The 22,075-nt window shown below is 31.0% G+C and overlaps 1 protein-coding gene and 3 pseudogenes across 4 annotated transcripts; 3 read left to right on the top strand and 1 right to left on the bottom strand.

Moving 5' to 3' along the window:
- Positions 1–1,510: 1,510 nt before the first annotated feature.
- LOC147940864 (protein SUPPRESSOR OF NPR1-1 CONSTITUTIVE 4-like) lies at positions 1,511–7,561 on the top strand. Of its 2 annotated transcripts, XM_087458812.1 has the most exons (5): positions 2,127–2,258; positions 5,288–5,788; positions 5,861–6,011; positions 6,127–6,153; positions 6,289–7,561. In XM_087458812.1, the coding sequence occupies exons 3-5, from the start codon at positions 5,894–5,896 to the stop codon at positions 7,383–7,385; spliced, it is 1,242 nt and encodes a 413-aa protein (XP_087314938.1). In that variant the 5' UTR covers positions 2,127–2,258; positions 5,288–5,788; positions 5,861–5,893; the 3' UTR covers positions 7,386–7,561. The 2 variants fall into 2 exon arrangements, with proteins under 2 accessions (XP_087314937.1, XP_087314938.1); XM_087458811.1 differs by having other exon boundaries at positions 1,511–2,258; positions 5,288–6,011.
- Positions 1,619–2,472, top strand: LOC147940865 (LEAF RUST 10 DISEASE-RESISTANCE LOCUS RECEPTOR-LIKE PROTEIN KINASE-like 2.7 pseudogene; annotated as a pseudogene).
- Positions 7,562–12,437: 4,876 nt separating the features above from the next.
- Positions 12,438–15,922, bottom strand: LOC147940863 (glycerophosphodiester phosphodiesterase GDPDL1-like; annotated as a pseudogene). The gene is made up of 7 exons (XR_015562089.1): positions 15,442–15,922; positions 14,513–14,806; positions 13,801–14,421; positions 13,677–13,715; positions 13,319–13,603; positions 13,075–13,217; positions 12,438–12,994 (listed from the first exon to the last, which is right to left on the bottom strand). The product of XR_015562089.1 is annotated as a glycerophosphodiester phosphodiesterase GDPDL1-like (transcript).
- A 26-nt stretch (positions 15,923–15,948) lies between these two features.
- LOC104704683 (LEAF RUST 10 DISEASE-RESISTANCE LOCUS RECEPTOR-LIKE PROTEIN KINASE-like 2.7) lies at positions 15,949–19,553 on the top strand (annotated as a pseudogene). Its single transcript, XR_015561961.1, has 4 exons — positions 15,949–15,997; positions 17,541–18,242; positions 18,341–18,367; positions 18,458–19,553. The product of XR_015561961.1 is annotated as an LEAF RUST 10 DISEASE-RESISTANCE LOCUS RECEPTOR-LIKE PROTEIN KINASE-like 2.7 (transcript).
- The last annotated feature ends 2,522 nt before the right edge of the window (positions 19,554–22,075 follow it).

Here is a 22,075-nt window from a genome sequence, read left to right as displayed (position 1 = left end):
TCAAAGTAATTGTTTGAACTGTGCTAGTGAGGACAAAACACAAGCAAATAACATGTGGTGATTTGTAAGAATGGTAAACAAGTCTTTAAATTGTCCTGGACATAGCAAACCGACCATCATATATGGGTGGGCCCACAGGTCAGGAGTGAACGTGAGGCCCACTAAGAGAGACGGGCCCATGGAATAGGACTGGACATGAGGCCCACTAAGAGGTGACGATTGGGGCATTACAAGTGGTATCAGAGTTAAACCCAGATGACTGTAGAGTCTCGTGGACTCACAGCGTGATAAGGTGACGGTCTTGGTGCACAACGGTTATGATCTATTAGTAGGGATGAATTTTGATACCCCAATTTTAAGAAAATCGGAGAGGTTTAAAAGAACTGATTTAGCCACCTATGTCACCAAATTGTACTTATCTTTTTGGTCAAGGGTCCTGAGTGAACTTCATAGTTATACGTGCTTATGCTGAATTAGTTTCAATATGGGTGACCTACCTTCTGGGAAGTAATTGTTGGAACTATGCAAGTGAGGACAAAACAAAATCATGTGGTGATTTGTACGGACAGTAAACGAGTCTTTAAAGCCTCTGAACGTAGCAAACTGACCGTCAGATAAGGGTGGATCCACAGGACAGGAGTAGACGTAGGGCCTACTAAGAGAGGTGAGCCTATGGACTATGAGTAGACATAGAGTCCATTAAGAGATGGCTGTCGGGGCATTGCACTCTTCACATTAATTTTTTTGATAGATTCATCTCTACTAGATTATGATTCAAACTGATTAATTTCTTATTGAAAACCAATGAATCCTTTAAATATTATGTTTTCTTCAAGTTCCCATTTCTCAAATTTTTTATCATGAATTTGTTATGTGATTCTTCATTTTTTTTGCTTCGTAATTTCTTCAGTTTTTTTCTTTGATTCTTCTTCTCTTGTGTTTTAGTCTCTAATTTTAGAGGTTTATCAATGACAGGAGTAAGAAGTAACCGTGATGCACCTAATAGGGTTGGACAAGAGTTCTATGGTGGGACGGTGAATAGGCGAAGAATTGTTTTTTTTTTCAAATTTTTTTCTTAATAACATATAATAAAATAAAATTAATTAGTTAAAATTTACCTACACAAGTAGTAAATTAAACTACCATAATTTAATTATTTCGCCCTCATGGACGTGACCGCTCCATCATCTTTTATGAGGGTGCAAACTTGAAAGCTACTACTAAGATTTAAAGAATTAGTAAAATCATTTTGGTGGTTTATAGTATTGGTGAAATTCTATTGAGGTTTAAAAAGTTACTTAGTGATATTTGAAAGTTAAAAATATGATATTCTCTTTTTACAAATGAAAACTTAATGTTGCATTTTGTAAACTCTTTTTTCCTGATTAGATTTATAATCACGAAATTATATTCTAATAAATATGTGGTTGACAAAAAAAAAAAAAAAAAAAAAATCAATGTTTGATAGTTTTAGAAATCTCTATATAAAAAACTTAGCTATAAGTCTTTTAGAGTCAACAAAAGAAAAGGAAAAAAAAACTCCTCTTGCTCTTTCTCTCGTTAAATAATTTTTTCTGCTCCAAATTCAGAAGATAAACTGTTCATAAATCTACAAATCATGTTCTACCCCTTCAATTCTTGTTTGATCTTCCTCTTCCTCTTCACCTTAATCTACCATCTTCCATGTGCTTCAAGTACACAAGAATATGGATGGTGTGAGACTACTCAGTTTGAGTGTGGGAGCATTACAGCGGGTTTTCCCTTCTGGGGTGCGAATCGTCCTGAACCTTGTGGTCATTCGTCTCTGGAGCTTCGCTGTAACAGCAAAAAAATCACCTCTTTAAACATCTCAAACTATGAGTACAAGGTTTTGCATATAAATAAAGCATCTAATACTCTTAGACTTGTCAGGGCTGATTTTTTAGGTTCTTTTTGCTCCGCTACATTCAATACCACAACCTTCCCTCCCGAAATCTCTGAGCTTCCAATCTACAATAGCCTCACCATTTTCTATCACTGCGACCCTCGTCTTCATTACGTTTCGAGTTATACATGTCCTGGGAGAGGCGCTGTCTCAGCGTATCAAAACCCTATTTATCAAAGATCCTGCCAAGAAAATTTCACTTTGAGCGTTCCTTGGACATATTTTCCAGAACCGAAAGAGTTGAATTTAACTCATTTGGAAAGTGTTCTAAGAGAAGGAGTTGAAGTGAAGGTGAATACTGATGAGATAACGTGTGGCGAATGTTCATCCTCAAGTAAGTTTCACTTAATACTGTTACATTTTCTTCATCTTAGTTGTTTTTTTTTGTTCCTTCTTCAAAATACCAATCAGTTTCCTTAGTTTTAAACAAAACTTGTCATTATATTTTTAAACTATGGACTACCTATGCGCTTAACAATGTCTTTGTCCAGTACTTATGTGTATATCTTATATAATATGAGAAAGTTTTTCAGTACTTTTGCTATAAAGATGACACTTGGCGTGTTATCTATTTGACATTTGGCATGTTATCTATTTGACACATGTATTATGTTGTTGTTTGGGCCTAATTAACTAAATTCATTTGTGCTTTGGACTTAATTAACTAGAGACCCATTCAAAAAAAAAAAAAAAAAAAAAAAAAAAAACACTCAACATTTCCTTCTTCCCTTCTTCAATCACAACCAATTGTAGATCCTTCCCATCTAAAGCCATCATTTATCAGTTTGTGGTTTCATTATAGGAAAAAAAATTGATTATAGTTTATTTTGAAATTATAATTATGGGTTTCAATCTTATGTATGATTCATGGACAAGAAAAGATTATGAACTATGTAAAAATGTATTTTTGGGTTTCAATCTTATAAATGATTCATGGGTAGAAAAAGGATTTTAAATTATGTTAGATTGTGGATGTTTCTGTGTTCTCAATAATCTCTTATAAATTCATAAATTTTTGGTTCAAATTTAAATTCTGGGTTTCCATTCTTGGGTTTAGTTTCTGGTCTTTAATCTTATATAATCTAATGGTAAGATGTTTTATGTAAGTAATTTGACAATTGCTTACTTATTTATTCCTCAGTAGATCTTACCAATTTGTTTTTCATAAAATTAGAATTCAATTCCTAATTACTCTTCTTTTAAAACAATTTTTTCAGTCATTAGGTTCCTATCAAATATAATATATTTTTATATATCTTTCCATAGTAGATATTTTTGAATAACTTTCTTTTTTCTATTTTTTTGTAAGCTATCATGTTTGATGTTAGCATTAATACTACATTAGGTACCAACCCGCTCTATGTGCGGGAGATACCGATTTAAATAAAATATTATAGTAAAATTATTATTTGAGATATTAGATTTCTTGTGTAAAACAAAATATGTAAGTAAAGTTTATTTTTTCTTTATTCAAATTTGCGTTTATTTTTTGTAAAATAAGTTTCACCCGTGAAATATTTGAACTTGGAAAAGAATTTAAGTTGGTGTAGAAAGTTTTGATATCTTTTTGTGTTTCTAAAAATCAAATTCACTTATTTTATGTTTCACATTATTATCTACATCACTAAATCATTAAATAGATAAAACAATATTTTTTAGACTAGACTAATCGGTTTAATTTAAACTAATCCTAAGTTTAAAAAATGCAATGAGAAAAATTTATAAATGTGGTAAATAAATGAATAATTTTTTTATTGTTTGTGAAATGTAATTTACTTCTAATAATTAAATATGTTATGAAATTGATAATTAAATACATTTTGGATTTTAATTTCTGATTAAATATTTGATTTTTTAAAACTAATAGAAAAGAACATTGTCTTATATTTGTCAATGACATATTTATGTAAATGATAATGAGATGTAAGGGTATTTATTAAAAAAAAGCACAAGAGCTATGTGAGCGCGATACATCAGCTTTTTGTGCTTCTCTATTAATATAGAGGGGATAGACAAAAAAATATGTGAGAATGTTTGACAAATTTATTTATTCATTAGAGTTTTGATGTATGCCTTTCCTAATCTTCATGGGCCGGTCCTCCAATTTTATATGCCCTAGGCCAATGTTTTTTTAAAACCATTTTTATTATTATAAATAAAATCATAAAAATAGTAAATAGAAAATTATTTAATAACATAGTTTCTATGCCCATAAACCAAAATATGTTCGTTTTGCTTGCTCATAATTTCTTCGTCTTTTCGATGTTTTACAATGTTTTTAAATCCGGACCGGAAGGTGAACCGGAAGTTTTTCGGGTCATTGGATCAACCGGTTAAACCACGGGTCAATTAGTTTATTGGTTTCTTTACATTTTATAAATATAAAAGGTTTTAGCGGATTTTCCGGTTTTTTGCAGGTTTTTAGTTGTCCTTGACTGGAATGTCTACCGGGTCGCGTTTGGACCGGTCGGTCCAGATTTAAAAACATTGATGTTTTCATGTTTATTATATATATATATATATAAATAAATATAATATTGCTTAATCACTCATTATTATTTTAAAACTCTTCAAATATGGAAACTTTTTGTACTAGAATTTAAAATTTCTTTCTCGAGATTAAATTATACTTTATAACTCATTAACAACAAGTTTAATCAAATGCTCATTCACTCATTAATCTAATGCTCATTCACCAACAATTCAAAAGATGCGATAGTTTTTCACATAAAACTAATAAAACTTCATCTGTAAATATAATGTTTTCTTACATAAAACTTGAACTTATAATTTTTTTTTCGTATATAAAATACCTAAAACTTTTGGTGTAAAATATACCCCAACATTTTTGATGCCCCTAATCCTTGACTTCAGTTGCTTGGTCTATGGGCAGGGACTTGAACCATGTTTTATTATAATTTCAGTGTTCACGTGTTTGTTGATTGTGTTAATACTACTACTACATCAAGAAAAAAAAGATGATTATCATGATTCAATATGTTGAACATGTTAGGTTTTGTTCTTTTCTTATATTTTAGAATCTCTATTTTTTTTTCTTTTGGATATTTGTGATAAAGCAGGCTAAAATTTTTCTTATTCGATAGATGCATATGAGTGTCTCCATTATAAATTTAGCTTTTTATTAGTCTTCATTATTAAACCAAAAAAAAATTCAAACTATTATAAAAAGGAAAATTGTATGTTACTATGTTTAAAAAATCATGTTATTAATGTAAGCTAATAAGAAGCTAAAATTTTCTCAAATTACTAAAACTTCAAAAACAATGTAAGCTAAACCCGTGCATAGCACGGGATGACTTCTACTATCAATAATTTTTTTGATCCCGTCGTGTGTTTTATCAGCTATTGAGCATTACGGACGCTGCAGTCAACCATTTCGCTGCGGTGATCAGACCAGTCTCTTGTACCCTTTCTGGGTGCGTGGTAGACAAGACTGCGGCCACCCTGACTTCAAGCTCGATTGTAGCAACGGATTCGCAGAGCTTACCATTTCCTCCGTGAAATTCAGAATCCTAGAGGTTAACTATGACTCTCGTCGTATCATAAGACTCGCTAGATCAGATTATTTTGTTACTCTTTGTCCCCAAAACCGACAAAATGTGCAATTCACGGAAAGCGTCGTCCGATTCGCTCCTGACATCGAGATGCTAACGATTTATTACCGCTGCGAAACCTTATTATTTTTTATTGCTCATTCTAGTACCTTTCACGTTAGAGAGCTTGATTGTGTGGGTGACCAAAAAAGGTACAAACTACTTTGTGACGAGAAACATATCGTCTCCTTCTCGTGGCAAGAATGAAGACAATATATTATCTTCCCTGGGGAGATCTTGCAATTCACACGTCAGTATACCTATGCCTTTATCGGCGTTGAACACACTGCGGCCAGATAATCTAAAGATGACTCTTGAACAGGGTTTCGAGCTCAGACTTAATCAAGACTGTTCAATGTGCCTAGAATCTAAGGGTGCTTGTGGATACAATCAGACTTCAAGAGGATTTGTCTGCTATTGTAACGGTGGGACTTATGACAATAATTATTGTAGCTCTCAGACGAGAAGTCATGGTAAACCGTTGTCTTCCTTATCTGAGTTTGTTTTTTTACCTTTTTTTTTTTTATCGGTTCGAGATCAATTTTGGGGTCCATTCTAACAAATTTTACTTGTTTAATGGTTATACAGTAACTTTTGGGAAAGCAATTCGCATAGGTTAGTTTGCTGGCCAGAGAAATTTCGAACTATTTTATTTTCCAAAAAATTAAAAATGAATTTACTAATTTGCTCGGTTTTTTTGTTTTTTTTTGTTTTTTTTTTTGTTTTTTTTTTGTTTTTTTTTGTTTGTAGTTTTGGGTTCAGTAGCAGGAGTTGTTTTGTTCCTGGTTCTATTAACATTGTTTCTCCGTTTTCTTCGGAAGAGAGAAACACGGCTGAGGCAACAGAAGCTGAAGGCTCTTATTCCACTGGAACACTATACTTACGCACAAGTGAAGAGAATTACAAAATCATTTGCGCAAGTGGTTGGGACAGGCGGATTTGGAATTGTTTATCGAGGTACACTTAGTGACGGCCGTATGGTTGCGGTGAAGGTCTGGAAAGACTCAAAGGGAAATGGTGAAGACTTCATCAATGAAGTTGCTAGCATGAGCAAAACTTCTCATCTCAACATTGTTTCCTTGCTTGGTTTCTGCTCCGAAGGTTCAAAAAGAGCAATTATATATGAGTTTTTGGGAAATGGGTCCCTTGATAAGTTCATCTCAAGCAAGAACTCGGTCAATATGGATTGGGAGGCACTATATAGAATTGCGCTCGGAGTTGCTCGTGGTCTAGAGTACTTGCACCATGGCTGCAAAACAAGGATTGTACATTTCGACATTAAACCACAAAATGTACTCTTAGATGACAACTTCTGTCCCAAAGTTTCGGACTTTGGCCTCGCTAAGCTATGTGAGAAGAAAGAGAGCATCCTATCTTTGCTAGACACAAGAGGTACAGTAGGGTACATTGCGCCAGAGATGATCTCCAGAATTTATGGGAATGTGTCGCACAAGTCAGATGTGTATAGCTATGGAATGTTGGTTCTTGAGATGATTGGTGCAAGGAACAAAGAAAAATTTAATCAAGCCTCTTCATCTAACACAAGTTCGATGTACTTTCCTGAGTGGGTATATAGAGATCTTGAATTGGGAAAGTCGAGAAGGGATATTGAGAATGGAATCAACAACGAGGAAGACGAGCTAGCTAAAAAGATGACATTGGTGGGCTTGTGGTGTATTCAGCCTTCTCCAGTAGATCGCCCACCGATGAACAGAGTTGTAGAAATGATGGAAGGAAGCTTGGATGCTCTTGAAGTCCCTCCTAGGCCTGTTTTCCAAATCCCCACAGTGGCTTTTCAAGAATCTTCAACATTTTCAGAGGGTACCTCTGTTTACACGCAAAAATGATCCAAGAAGCCTCCTTGGAAAGTATCAAAGCACGAAATCAAAAAATATTCTTGTAAATGCTCTTTGGGTGTTTGGTGGATAAGTTAGAAGGATGAAGACAAAGTATTTAGGATAAAGTGTGGTAAATGTTTACAAACAAGTTTCTAATTACACTCCAACTGAAAGTTTATTTTCCATGTTTGATCTCATTTCCCAAGAAAATTTTCAGGAAAAGACGTTTAGGTGATATCAATCAACAAAGCCACAAGATTTTAAGAAATAGTATAAATCACCACTACTATTAATTCGTATGTAAATTTTTCTAGGGACAAAAAAAAAGGGGCCGTCCAATAACATTAACATCCAATATTTCTTGCTCAAACATCTACTTATCTTAAACATAATTTAGTCTGAAAAGAAACTCGACCGTTTGATGTGTTTTGTCCGAAGTCTTTGGCCGGTAGCGGTAAAGTGCTGATAAAATTAGTTATTGACTTCTCAAGTCTTTAAGAGATAGGATATAAGAGATAGTATGGTAATGGTTAACCAGCAAGTCCCCTATGCCAGTCCCACTAATGATTTATATTCATGTTTTGCAGAGGGGACAAATGCTCCAAGGCCCACTGAAGATTCTTTTCCAATGTTTTACCTCATTTTCCAAAAACCTTTAGGTGATATAAGTGTTACTTCATATGTAAGGGCAACAATATTTATCCATACCTTGATCTAGCAAATGACAGGAACTATTCAGAGGTTTTTTTTTTTTACTTCACGACCTTCTAAATCATTAACAGTATTTTTCTATCTCAAATTTGTGTTTTAGCTTATAAATTAATGAAGAGACGAGCTAGTCTTTGTGAGTCGGCTATAAATTAACAAATCCTTTTGCCTTTTATCTTTCTGCATTGGTCCACTATGAGTCAACTAATAAAGCTACTAGTTTAATTCTAGGGTTTGTTGGCTATTTATTACATTTTGGAAACGTACGTTTATAAGAGATTTAATATATTTACTACTAGATAATATCCCGCACAAATGCACGGATTGTTGTATAATATAATATATTAATTAATTTAAATTTATTTGATAATCATATAAAAAAACTTAATAAATTAATTTAAATGTCATTAACATTTTTGACACTTTTATTTATTCAAATCATACAATATCAAAATATATAACTTATTTAAATATAATCATACATACATTATACATATCTCTTAAAGTTATTTATTTTTTATTGTTCAACTTTGATAATAATTTTCATTAGTATTTTAAGCATTTGAGGTAATAAAATATTATTAATAATAAAAACGAAATTTTACTATGTGATTTAAATATATAATTTAAGTTTTTCATATAAGCTAACACATAACTTAAAGTATTTAATAATTAAAAGCTAAACTATTTTGAAAGTAAAAAATACATATTTCCTATAAAATCATATGAAGTGCATTCAAAGTTTTAAAATACGATAACAAAATCTTTTATATATTCTCCTTAATTTAAGAATCTTAAATTAAGATATATTGCTAGGTTTAATTATAATTTTTAATTCTTATAATTAAAAGCTAGATAGAAAATAAAAAATCAATTTGTTTTTTTATATAGAAAAATCTTTAAAGTACATATTTTTATTAAATAAAAAATAGTGATTTTTATATCATTATATGTTGAATCACAAACTGAATATAATGATTATTATTCTAAAATAAATGTATTACAATTTTGTTGGATGTAAGTGAGAGTTAAGAAAAATTGATTTGATAATTATATTACAATTTGTTTTATATTCCCCTTAATTTAAGTTATATTGCTAGGCTTAGTTTCAATTTTTCATCCTTGTAGTAAAAGCTAGAAAGAAAATAAATATCAAATTGCTTTTTATATAGCAAAATCCTTAAAGTGCATATTTGAATTAAATTTAAAAATTATGACTTTTATATAATTATATGTTTAATCACAGACGAAATATAATGATGAGTGTTCTAAAATATATTTATTACAATTTTGTTGGAGGTAAGAGAGAGGTAAAAAAAATTGATTTGATAATTATATTACAAAAATTTCCTTCATGAGAACATTTCAAATTTTAAGAATAAAATAAATATACATGAATTTGTAAGAACTAATCAAACATCTAAAGTAAAGACTTAAGATGTTTTCTTTAGCTTGATTCCCTTATTATGAGATGGTTATAACCAAAATATTATTATGGTCATCAAAAATTTATTATACATGTTTGAATACATAAGTATTCTAAATCAATAAAATAGAAGAAAACAAAGAAGAAAAGGAGAAGTACATAAAACAAAGAAACATTAAAATTCAAAACAATGTAAAATATATAGTAAACAAAAAATATAATCAAACTCTTATTTGGGTTTGCAAGAACATTATAACAAACAAAGAAAATATTTAGGATTTGGGATATGGTGGAGGAGGATGTGAGAATGGTGTTCTTTATAGGATAAAAAGTGGTGAAAGTTATATCTCTAAAATAATTAAATTAGAAAAGTTACAATTATAATTAATAGTGTGTTTAAATGAAAATGAATGGAGGAGAAAAAGTCAATTCACAATTTATGTAATTTCAGTTATAATTTAGTAGTAAAAAATGAATTTAAAGTATGCATTAATGTATATAATAAAATGTGTTGTTTAATTAAAAATAAGTATTAAATTTTTAAAATTAAATGTCAAATGGACCAATAAGGAGATTTAAGTTATATTGCTAGGCTTAGTTTCACATTTTTATCCTTGTAGTAAAAGCTAGAAAGAACATAAATATCAAATTGCTTTTTATATAGCAAAATCATTAAAGTGCATATTTGAATTAAATTTAAAAATAATGACTTTTATATAATTATATGTTGAATCACAGACTAAATATAATGATGAGTATGATAAAATATATTTATTACAATTTTGTTGGAGGAGAAAAAGTCAATTCACAATTTATGTATTTTCAGTTATAATTTAGTAGTAAAAAATGAATTTAAAGTATGCATTAATGTATATAATAAAATGTGTTGTTTAATTAAAAATAAGTATTAAATTTTTAAAATTAAATGTCAAATGGACCAATAAGGAGATTTAAGTTATATTGCTAGGCTTAGTTTCAATTTTTTATCCTTGTAGTAAAAGATAGAAAGAACATAAATATCAAATTGCTTTTTATATAGCAAAATCCTTAAAGTGCATATTTGAATTAAATTTAAAAATAATGAATTTTATATAATTATATGTTGAATCACAGACTAAATATAATGATGAGTATTCTAAAATATATTTATTACAATTTTGTTGGAGGTAAGAGGTAAAAAAAAATGACTTGATAATTATATTACAAAAAATTCCTTCATGAGAACATTTCAAATTTTAAGAATAAAATAAGTATACATGAATTTGTAAGAACTAATCAAACATCTAAAATAAAGACTAAGATGTTTTCTTTAGCTTGATTCCCTTATTATGAGATGGTTATAACCAAAATATTATTATGGTCATCAAAATTTTATTATACATATTAGAATACATATGTATTCTAAATCAAAATAATATAAGAAAACAAAGAAGAAAAGGAGAAGTACATAAAACAAAGAATAAAATTCAAAACAATGTAAAATATATAGTAAAAAAAAAAATATAATCAAACTCTTATTTGGGTTTGCAAGAACATAATAAAAAAACAAAGAAAATATTTAGGATTTGGGATATGGTGGATGAGGATGTGAGAATGATTATTTATAGGATAAAAAGTGATGGAAGTTACATTTCTAAAATAATTAAATTAGAAAAGTTACAATTATAATTAATAGTGTGTTTAAATGAAAATGAATGGAGGAGAAAAAGTCAATTCACAATTTATGTAATTTCAGTTATAATTTAGTAGTAAAAAATGAGTTTAAAGTATGCATTAATGTATATAATAAAATGTGTTGTCTAATTAAATGAATATTAAAATTGTAAAATTAAATGTCAAATGGACCAATAAAAGGAATATGAATATCTAATTCTCAAATAAACTTGATTTTTTTTTGTTAAAACCAACATATGTGCATTTAAATTTAACTATGGAAATTTAAAAAAAAATATATGAATAGATTAGAAAGGCAATAAATATAAAAGAAATATTTTATTTTTTATATAAATAAAAATAAAAATTGTAAACCATGTTAAATATATATATAATACTTTCTAAATTAAAATATATAATCAAACTATTACAACATATATGAGATATAACAACATTTGATATTGGTGGAAGAGGAGGAGATTTTATTTTCAGTTATAATTTTATTTTAATGTGTGAGTTAAATGTATTGTATTAATTGGTCTTAAATATTGTTTAAAACAATTAAAAAATTATAAAATTAATAAAAAAAATTAGAAAGCATTAAATAAAAATTAACCAATAAGAAGAGACCAAAACCTTACTTTTATGTATATAATTTTTAATTGGTGAGAGAGGAAGAAGAAGACAATAAATTGGTGATATTGTGGATTCATACGAAAAAATAATATCTAATTTCCAAAAGTTGAAATTGTCAAATATTTTAACTTGTGGGATATGGGATTCTTATTTTTGTTAGAATATGATATGTTTTTCTACAACATTTCTTCGTCTGGTTGTTTTTAAATTTGGAATTGATAATACATAAAGAATTCTCATTATGGTTGTGACTGTTAAAATTTGACTGAGTCACACAGGAATACATTTACCAGGGCTGAAGAATTATGAACAGAGAGGAGATGACATCAAATAAGTAGAAGAGAAAGGGAAAAAAGACAAAGAGGACAAGAGATATAGTGAGTCGGATTTGTCCGCTAGGTGCTTGTGCATTGGTTGATGGGGCTCCTGGAAGTAAGGTTGGGGCTTTTTCTGTAACTGGAGGCAGTGGTGGCTCAATGACATCAGCATCTGTGATAATTAGGCTTGGAGCTTCGGCTGGAGGTAAGGACTGAGGACTCATAAAGGCTAAGAGGGCTCTGGGTTTAACAGGTTCCATGTAAGGTGGCGTTTCTTTTCTTCCCATACATCGATTCCCCTGCAGAAGAGACAAAAAAAATGTTTAGACATTGATGCTAATGGTAATCATTTGTGAGGCATTTGGTGACAAATATTGTAGGAAACTTACTTTTGTATCTTGCAGCTGTGAAAGGGAACTCGGTGATGATTCCATTGATACCGGCTAAAGAGATGTATGTGTTTATCTCAATAGTTGCATCTGCATAGAAGTCCCATAGTTGAGAGACAAACTCATTATCAAACAATTCCACATAAACCGGGAGCTGAGATTCTGTAGTCTCCTCACAACATTGGTTTGCCCACCAGTGAGGAACGAATCAGAGGAATGAAAGACAGAATCTTTGTAGATGACAACAGCATTAGCGAATTCTTTTATTTCTTCTATACCATAATCGCTTATATCACTGATGACTTCTTGAATTTTGTAAACAGTCTTGTACTTGCTCTGCTTCTTGAAGTCAAGTAGAACCGAGCTGTCCGTAGACTGAATAATAACCTTTGATGTTGTTGTTCCATTGTTGTAACCAGCTTCTATGAGTGTATCGAGAACCGCTTTAACCACGTCGAGCCCTTGCTTGACTCTCAAGTATGCTGTATTCTGAGGGATGCATAAAGACATCAGAAGATGTCCGATTGATAAAAAAAAAACTCAGGACTAAGAGGTACACGAGAACTCACCTCTACATTGATCAAGATACCAGAGAGAGAAGTGGAGTTTTTTGCCAAGTTTAGGAATTCAAAAAGGGAAATAAGGTTTCCCGAATTTCTCTCTTTAGGAGGCCTAAACATATTGTATTCCTTGTAGGGGTTTGAAGTAGCAGCTGTACGAAAGGATGGGAGAAAGAAAGCTATGTGATTAGTAGTAACAGACTAGCATTTGTAGAAGGCTTGAAGCAATTGGAAAATTAGAAGGGAAGCTTACAAGTCAAATTCTTGATCTCAGGCCATGTGAGACTAAAAGTGTATATTCCATCAACTGAACTAAACTCAGGAATAATTGTGGCACGGTTCATAAAGGGAGATAGGGTGACCATTGTGCTGTCCTCGAGATTTATTGATCTTAAGCAAAAGGGTGTACCGTCGCTGGACATTTGGACAGAGCAATCAATAACATCAGCACCATCTTTGATTGCCTTCTCATATGCCAAGTTTGTACATCCAGGATAGTCCCCACTCGCACCATTTTTTGATATAATTAGAAAATCCACTGCAGCATGAACCATTTAAAATATGATGATAAAAGTCAATTATAATGTTTGTTAAGTAATTACTTTCAATACCTTGTTTTGTAGCGTTTCTGTCAATGTGGGAGAAGCAGTCTGAGGACAATTTGAAAAGGAAACTTTTAAGTATTTCCAACAACGTTTTAAGGACAAAATGGTCTGTAGAAAAGATTTTCCTTACCAATTGATGCAGATGCAGTCATGGGAAAATCAGAGATCACACCATCCACTGAGAAATCACCATTGTCCACAAAAGATAGATACTCAGACACTGGATCGTAACTATAGTTATAAGCGAGATCATTATCATTTGCGAAATCTGACACATATACTTCTAATCCTGCTTTGTGAGCATCTTGAACTAATGATGTAGGAGGAAGCAAGTACTGCTTGTCATCGAGTGGAAATATGTAAGACTTGGGAACAAGAATCTTTGAAGCAAACGTCTTGACAAAAGCTAAGTTACTCAATATAGAACCGTAGGTTCGGTTTGTTGTCGGCTCGAAATCTTCTTTCCCAAGAAACTGAAACACAAAACTCGGTCCATTCCGCTTGAAATGGCCAGTAATTTTCTTAAAGAAATTCACTTCAGGAGAAGAGATGAAGTCAATGGAAACAGTTCTTGAAACTGATACTAGAAAACTGCTCATGCTTAAATTGTGTTGCTCGTAGAATGCATCGTGCTGAACATGCAACCACAAACCTCCTTGTGGCTTAATTTGCTCGGTTACATTTTGAATTGTGGGAATCGTATATCCATTTCCATCGAATTTATCTGTTCGCGATAATATTCCTCGAATCACTAAGGTAATAAGAAAAAACCATTTGTGAGAAGTTACAAGAAAAAAACAAAACGTAATTGATTGTTGTAACACTTTATAACAAACACTTACAGGAAACATTCTGGAGATCTCTCAAGGAGAAAGCAATGGTGAACCAACCCTGAGTACTGACTCCATTAACCGGGTAAGATTTTTGATCATTTGGGTAAACATTTTGAACAGTTGAAGCATTGGCCATATTTAAATCGGGGAAACAAATCCCAACTCCATCTTTGGTTAGCTGAACATCACACCATAGAACAACATCGGCTACACTTGTCTGGATTGCAAGATTATAAGCATCAAGACTCGAATCTGGTAACAATCCAGAAAACCCACCACGAGCAATCACACGTGGAGCATCACCTGATAAATAAATAAAATGTGATCCTAAGTTACTTTTAATACGTGGAACAGTATTATTTTCCCATAATCAAAGTAATTACTTGACTTTTAATATTTGGGAACTATCTATAATTGATTCTAACTCTAATACACATATATGGATAAAGCAAGAAAGTTACTTGAATACTAAATCGAAAGTTTCTTGAATACAATGCACAAAAAAAGGAGAGTAAATGAGAACAACTCTTACCACTAAGTTAAAAATAAAAAATAAAATAAAACAATAATCATAATTTACTTCGATCGATACTTATAGCAAGCGCCACTTTAATGTCCAAAAAAAATACAAATTTTGCATTACTATTTCTTTCCTGAAAATTTCAATGAAGAAATTAAAGTGAAGCCAAGCAAATACTAAACTTTAATTTCTTCATTGAAATTTTCAGGAAAGAAATAGTAATGCAAATTGAGTGTCCAAAGACTTGTAGATCTCTGAGCATCTATGATTATCCCACATTCGTTACCAGATCACCGACTCTGAGTACTAATTTCTTCGAAGCCAAGCAAGCGCATATAGAGAAGAAAAAAAGAAAAAAAGAAAAAAAAAAAAAAAAAAAAAAAAAAAAAAAAAAAAAAGAGAATGAGAGCGCTCTCACCACTGAGTGTCTGCCAAAGACTTGTAGATCTCTGAGCATCGATTTGAGCAGCGAACAGCAGAATCAGAACAATACCACAACATAAACGCCATGAAGCTTGTAACCCTATAATTTTTTTATTGCCTTGAGAGGATGAACTCATTATGTAACTTCACCAGCTACTTTCTTCTCAGAGCAAGATACGAGAAAAAAAAATAATCTAAAACTGGTTTATACCACAGTAGAAGGGATATCAATTTTAGTTCACCTGTCACGGTAAACTTTAAAACAGGTTGACTTATAAATCCTCTATGGTCGCCGATACGTATATTGATAGGTTAAAGAAGTTTCCGACAAATCTCGTGGTCGATATATTAAGAGGATGAAGACGAATAGATATTTTTTCCAACTAGTCCCTCTCATCTCTAATCAAGATAAAATTTTCCATGTTTTGCCTCATTATTCCTCAGACATACTTTTCAGAAAATAAATAACTGAATCTAACTCATCTGGAAACTGTTCTAAGAGATGATGGTGAATACTGATGAGATAACGTGTGGAGAATGTTCATCCTCAAGTACGTTTCACTAAGTATTTTATTTTATTTTAGTTTTTTATTTTTTTTTGTCATTTTGGCTTTAGAGACTTTAATTTTATAAAATTTAGCTACAAAAAACTTAGCGGTAAAAATTTAAACTGTAAAAATATAATTGTTTACCAACCACTTTTAAAACTATAACTGTTAATTTTATTATTATTATCATATATTAATATAAATATAAATTATGTCAGAAATTAATGCATTTTTGTATCCTACTATATTAATTGAGAAGTACAAATATGAAACTAACCTTAAAATATATAAAAAATTACATTCAATTACCATTAGAAAACTTTAACTAAGATTAATTAATTAATTAATTAAAAAAACGAAAATTGGGGATACATAAAATAAAATAAATTTTAGAAAAGTAAAAAAAATATATTAGAATCAAAACTAATTTACACTTTAAAAAAGAAAATTAACAGCTAAGATTTTAAAATTCTAATCGAATAAAATCTATATAACTACAAATTTTATCAAAAAACTTTTCCAGCACAGGTTAAAATTTTTATCAAAACCAAATCGATTAAAATATATAACAGTTCTATTTAACTGTTTAGATTTTAAAAATTAATAAATAAACAATAAAAAGATATAGATATATTATCTTATCTATTTAAAAAAATTATATTATTCTTTTAGCCACCGTTCTTTAGGAAAATAAAACTAAGTTGGGATTTGAATACATTTAATGCTTGGAGGTGCTTATTACGACACGAAAGAGAAGCCACATAAAAAACAATAAATGTTGTTTTCAAAGAGTTTTTCAGAATCTTCACAAGATATATTTAATTGCTCTTTTTACATGTTAGTTATATCTTTTTACTTATTTCACAACTATAGCAAAGATTACGTTTAATTGACAGAGGTTTAAACAATTTTATTCATTACATGCAAATGTTTTATTGACAGATTTCCAATAAACAGTTTTTAAAATACAAAAAATTTAATATAAACAAACCGATATTTTAATCACAAAATTTTATAAATAACATAATAACAAAATAAATTATTAAAAAATTTTACCAAAAAAAGTTCAGCCCGCGGTTTTCCGCGGGTTAGTACCTAGTTGAGTAATATATGGGCAGTAAAAAATCCATTAAACACTAATCAATGCATTGTTTTGACGCTTTAAAAAAATAAGAAAACAAAGAAGATTAAATATAATGGATTGTGACGGCTTTAAAAAATGAAAAAATAAGGAAGATAAAAAAAAATGGGTTTCAAATCTTTTTTAAAAAAAAAAAAAAAGCCAAAAAAGTGTGATTAGCAAAAAAAATTAGTTATCAAAGCTTTAAATATTTTTAAAGTATTAAAAGTTTGTTATCAATCAGGGCTTAAGTATAATATTAATTGTTACATTTTCTTTCTTACTTTTTTATTTGTATGAATGTTTCATAAATAAAAAAAAACTCTGTTTAATTTACAATATATGCATATGTGTTCTTTGAATTTTAAAGCATAGAGTTTTCTTAGGGATGGCTTTGTGTGATCTCAAATTGTTCTTTTTAATCAGGTTATTACGAACGCTGCAGTCCACCATTTAGCTGCGGGGATCAGGCCAGTCTCTTGTACCCTTTCTGGTACGTGGCAGAGAAGACTGTGGCCATCCCTATTTCAAGCTTGATTGTAGCAAAGAATTCGCAGAGCTAACCATCTCCTTAGCGACGTACCAGAATCTTAGAAGCCAACTATGACTCTGGTATCATAAGACTCGCAAGATTGGATTACATAAACAATCTGTGTCCCCTAGACGCAGTGAATGCGACATTCCTTGACAGTGTACTTCCATTCGCTCCTCAGACCGAGATGCTAACAATATATTACGGCTGCCAAAAACTTTCATCTCCTGATGCTTCTTACTTTGGAGAGCTTCATTGTGGAAGTGATAAAAAAGCTACAACAAACTACTATGTGACGAGAAACCTCTCCTCTACTTCACTATACGAAAGTAACGGCCTTCTATCTGACAACTTGAGGGAAAACTGCAAAAATGGTGTCAGTATACCAGTGTATGCATCGGCCTTGAACACACCGCGTCTAGATAGTCTACAGAAGACTCTTCAAAAGGGTTTCCAGGTTGAGCATAATGGAAACTGTTCAAGGTGCATTGAATCTAAGGGTGCTTGTGGATACAATCAGACTTCAGAAAATTTTGTCTGCTATTGTAAGGATGGGACCTATGGAAATAATTGTGCCTCTAGAAAGGGTAGTCACGGTAAACAACTCTATTTACTAATTTTTTTTTTCTTAACCATTTCGAGACAAGTTTGGTTATATATTTATGAGAAATATTACTTTTCAACGGTTGTACAGGAACTTCTGTCACTATTATTCGCATTGGTAAGTCTCCTGGCCAGAGAGAATATGAATTTTTCTTAATTTCAAGATCAATAAAGAAGTTACTAACTCATACGTTATTTCGGTTCGCAGTTTCAGGTTCAGTAGCAGGGGTTCTTTTGTTTATGGTGTTAATAACATTGTTTCTCCGTTTTCTTCGGGTGAGAGAAATAAGATTGAGACACCGGAACCTGAAGGCTCTTATCCCGCTTGAACACTATAGTTACACACAAGTGAAGAGAATCACAAAGTCGTTTGCAGAAGTGGTTGGGACAGGTGGATTTGGGATTGTTTATCGAGGAACACTTGGTGACGGCCGTTATGGTTGCAGTGAAGGTCTTGAAAGATTCAAAGGGTAATGGTGAAGACTTCATCAATGAAGTTGCGAGCATGAGCAGAACTTCTCATGTCAACATTGTCTCCTTGCTTGGTTTCTGCTCTGAAGGTTCTAAAAGAGCAATTATTTATGAATTTTTGGAAAATGGGTCACTTGATAAATTCATTTAAGGCAAGACCTCAGTGAATTTGGATTGGACGGCCTATATAATATTGCGCTAGGAGTTGCTCGTGGTCTAGAGTACTTGCACCATGGATGCAAGACAAGGATTGTATATTTTGACATTAAACCACAAAATGTACTCTTAGATGACGATCTCTGCCCCAAAGTTTCAGATTTCGGCCTAGCTAAGCTCTGTGAGAAAAAAGGGAGCATTTTGTCAATAGTGGACACAAGAGGTACCATAGGGTACATTGCACCGGAGATGATCTCCAGAGTTTATGGGAATGTGTCGCACAAGTCAGATGTTTATAGCTATGGAATGTTGGTTCTTGATATGATCGGTGCAAGGAACAAAGAAAAAGGTAATCAATTGTCTACTTCTAGCACAAGTACTATGTACTTTCCTGAATGGATCTATAAGGATCTTGAGAAGGGAGACGATGGAAGGCTTAATGGAAATGGATTCACCTGTGAAGAAGAAGACATAGCAAAGAAGATGACATTGGTGAGTCTATGGTGTATTCAGCCTTCCCCAGCAGATCGTCCACCGATGAACAAAGTTGTAGAGATGATAGAAGGAAACTTGGATGCTCTTGAAGTCCCTCTAAACCTATTTTTCAAGTTCCGACAGTGCCTGTACAAGAATCTTCAACAATTTTAGAGGATATTTCTGGTTACACAGAAAGATGACCCAAGAAGCCGAAAGATGACACAGGATATTTGGAACATAGGAATATCTCAAAGCCGAAAAAAAAAGCCCAGCTATTTATACATCTTTTTAAAAAGTCATATACACTAAAACCTCTATAAATTAATAATGTTGGGACTATGAAATTCTATTAATTTATAGAGGTTTTAATTTTTCGATAAATTAATAATTATTAATTTATAAAGAGACTTTTCTAATTTGGTAAAAAAATTTAAAAATAAGATTTAATCGTTATAATTAATATTTTTATAAAATCAATTAAAATGAATCTATTAAAACAGTGTATATGTATCTATTAAAACGGTGCTAACTCTGCCAACACGCTTCCGATTGACATGAAATAAACGTCATTCGAAAGATGACTCAATTCCCTACAACTTTGATGAAGACGTCGAAAGCTAAATCCCACTCGAGTGGAGCGGATCGATCCAGAGTGGTTTTGGCTCGAGCTCGGTGTATACACATCCTCTAAAACGATGATAACTTTTGAAATAAACCTCCAATTGTCTTGCAATAAACGGCATTGGAAAGATGATTCAATCCTCTACAACTTTTATGAAGACGTTGTAAGTTGAATCCCTCGACCGGTGGCTCGAGTGATGAATCGAGTGGTGACTCGAGAGTGGCTCGAGTGGTGGACTCGAATGGTGTTGGCTCGACTCGAAGGACGTGGACTCGAATGGTGTTGGGTCATCTCGAAGGACATGGACTCGAATGGCGACTCGAACAGCGTCTCGGACGATGTGTTCCTGATGTCTCCTAGATATTTGAAATACTCCGAAATGCACAATGTATGCAAGGATGATGCAAGAACTATCTAAATATGCAAAGTGTACAAAAAATGCTAAAAATTGATGCAAAACAACTAGTTATCCTAGCTAAATGCATGACAAATACATGCTAATCATAGACAAAATATAGACATATCACTCTATCTATATAAAAACTTGATTTAGTTTGAAGAGAAATTAAGACCGTTCGATATATAAGTGAACGTTTCCAACCTAAGACCGGTAGGTGGTAGCCATAGGATCAAGTCTCTATACCTTATTGACCTTATTGACCTTAGATGCTGATAACATTATTGACCTTTCAAGTCTCCTAAACCTTCTTTGATCACCTTTAAAAGATGAAGATATGTAGATTTAGATTATAGCATATGTTAGAGTTAGGTGTTTGGTTTGGTTCGTGTTTTTGGAGTTTTTGAGTTTGGGCTCGTAGACCTAAACTTGTGTGTACTTGTGTGTTCGAGATAATGTTTTGGAGAACAAAAGAGGGAAACCCAATTAATCAATCTCCCTTCATCTCAATACCGTTTTTTTTTTTCTTTTTTTTCACAGCCTTCATCTCAATACCGTTTTTCTAGCTAGAGTCAAGGTCAACTAATAAAACGTGACAAATAAGATAAATGGCCATGGACCAATGAAGATTCCATGGTTTGTACCTTATCTTTTTGAGAAAATTCTAGGTAGGCAAATAGACGTTTAGGTGATAACAAAAAAAATCTATACTAATAAAAATTAGAAGCTATAAGCTCCTAAGGCTGTCTACATAGGATTTTAAACAACCAATATGGATTAGACACTTTACTAATTAACATTTTTTAAATCTCCAGAATTTTCTATATTAAAAATTATTTTAAAACAATCTATCAGGATTTGACATGTCATTCATTAATATTTTTTTTAAATTTCCAGAATTTTTTAGAAAAAATAAAATTTAAATTTATGGAAATAAAAGAACTATGTACAATATCCACCATCGGCTAGAAAAGTTTTAGACAATGATTCAGAACCAGTATAAATAAAATTAATATGTTTCCAACAACGAATGAGCAGGAAAGCTTGATTTATCAGGCGTCCAAGTTTAAAAGTATATTCGGTTTGATCCAGTTTTTTATTTGATCAAATTAAAACTTTAAAAAGTTTCAAAAAAAGAAATTATAATATTTAAAAATTTTAAAAGTTTTAATATTATAAATATTGAAACTTTTAAAAGTTCTTAGCTTTTAAAAAGTTTTTAAATATTATAATTTGTAAATTTTAAAAGTTTAAAATATTATAAATATCGAAACTTTTTAAAAGTTTAAATATAATAAATATTGAAACTTTTAAAAGTTCTTAGCTTTTAAAAAGTTTTTAAATATTATAATTTTAAAATTAAATTTTAAAATATTATAAATATTGAAATTTTTAAAAGTTTCAAAATTTATATTTCGAAACCTTTTAAAAGTTTAAAATATTATAAATATTTATGTAAAACATAAATTATCTTCTTTATCTACTTTTGTGCTTTTTTATTTCTTATGAGTTGTAAACATATTTTTGTGTATTATTTTATTGATAAGTTGATATTTTTTCATTAATTTTTAATTTTTTTATCTTATTTTTTATTTTTATGAGAAAATAAATGATTTTGTTCTTGGAGTTTGACGGATTAACAAGTTGTGTGGTAGTCTAAAAAAAGTTTTTTTAGTGGAAGAAAGTGAAGAAGTTGACGAGGA

Source organism: Camelina sativa, chromosome 7 (genome assembly GCF_030686135.1).
Source record: "Camelina sativa cultivar CO46 ecotype springtype chromosome 7, ASM3068613v1".
NCBI lineage: Eukaryota > Viridiplantae > Streptophyta > Magnoliopsida > Brassicales > Brassicaceae > Camelina > Camelina sativa.
Note: the sequence above shows the minus strand (reverse complement) of the source record. Positions and strands in the feature narration are given on the sequence as shown.

What these genes read in the sequence shown, in the direction of transcription:
- LOC147940864 (XM_087458811.1), top strand. Translation starts at nt 5,801, where the DNA reads ATGCCTTTATCGGCGTTGAACACACTGCGGCCAGATAATCTAAAGATG. An exon ending in CTCTCAGACGAGAAGTCATG is followed by an intron (nt 6,012 to 6,126) that starts GTAAACCGTTGT and finishes ATGGTTATACAG; the next exon opens with TAACTTTTGGGAAAGCAATT. An exon ending in TGGGAAAGCAATTCGCATAG is followed by an intron (nt 6,154 to 6,288) that starts GTTAGTTTGCTG and finishes TTTTGTTTGTAG; the next exon opens with TTTTGGGTTCAGTAGCAGGA.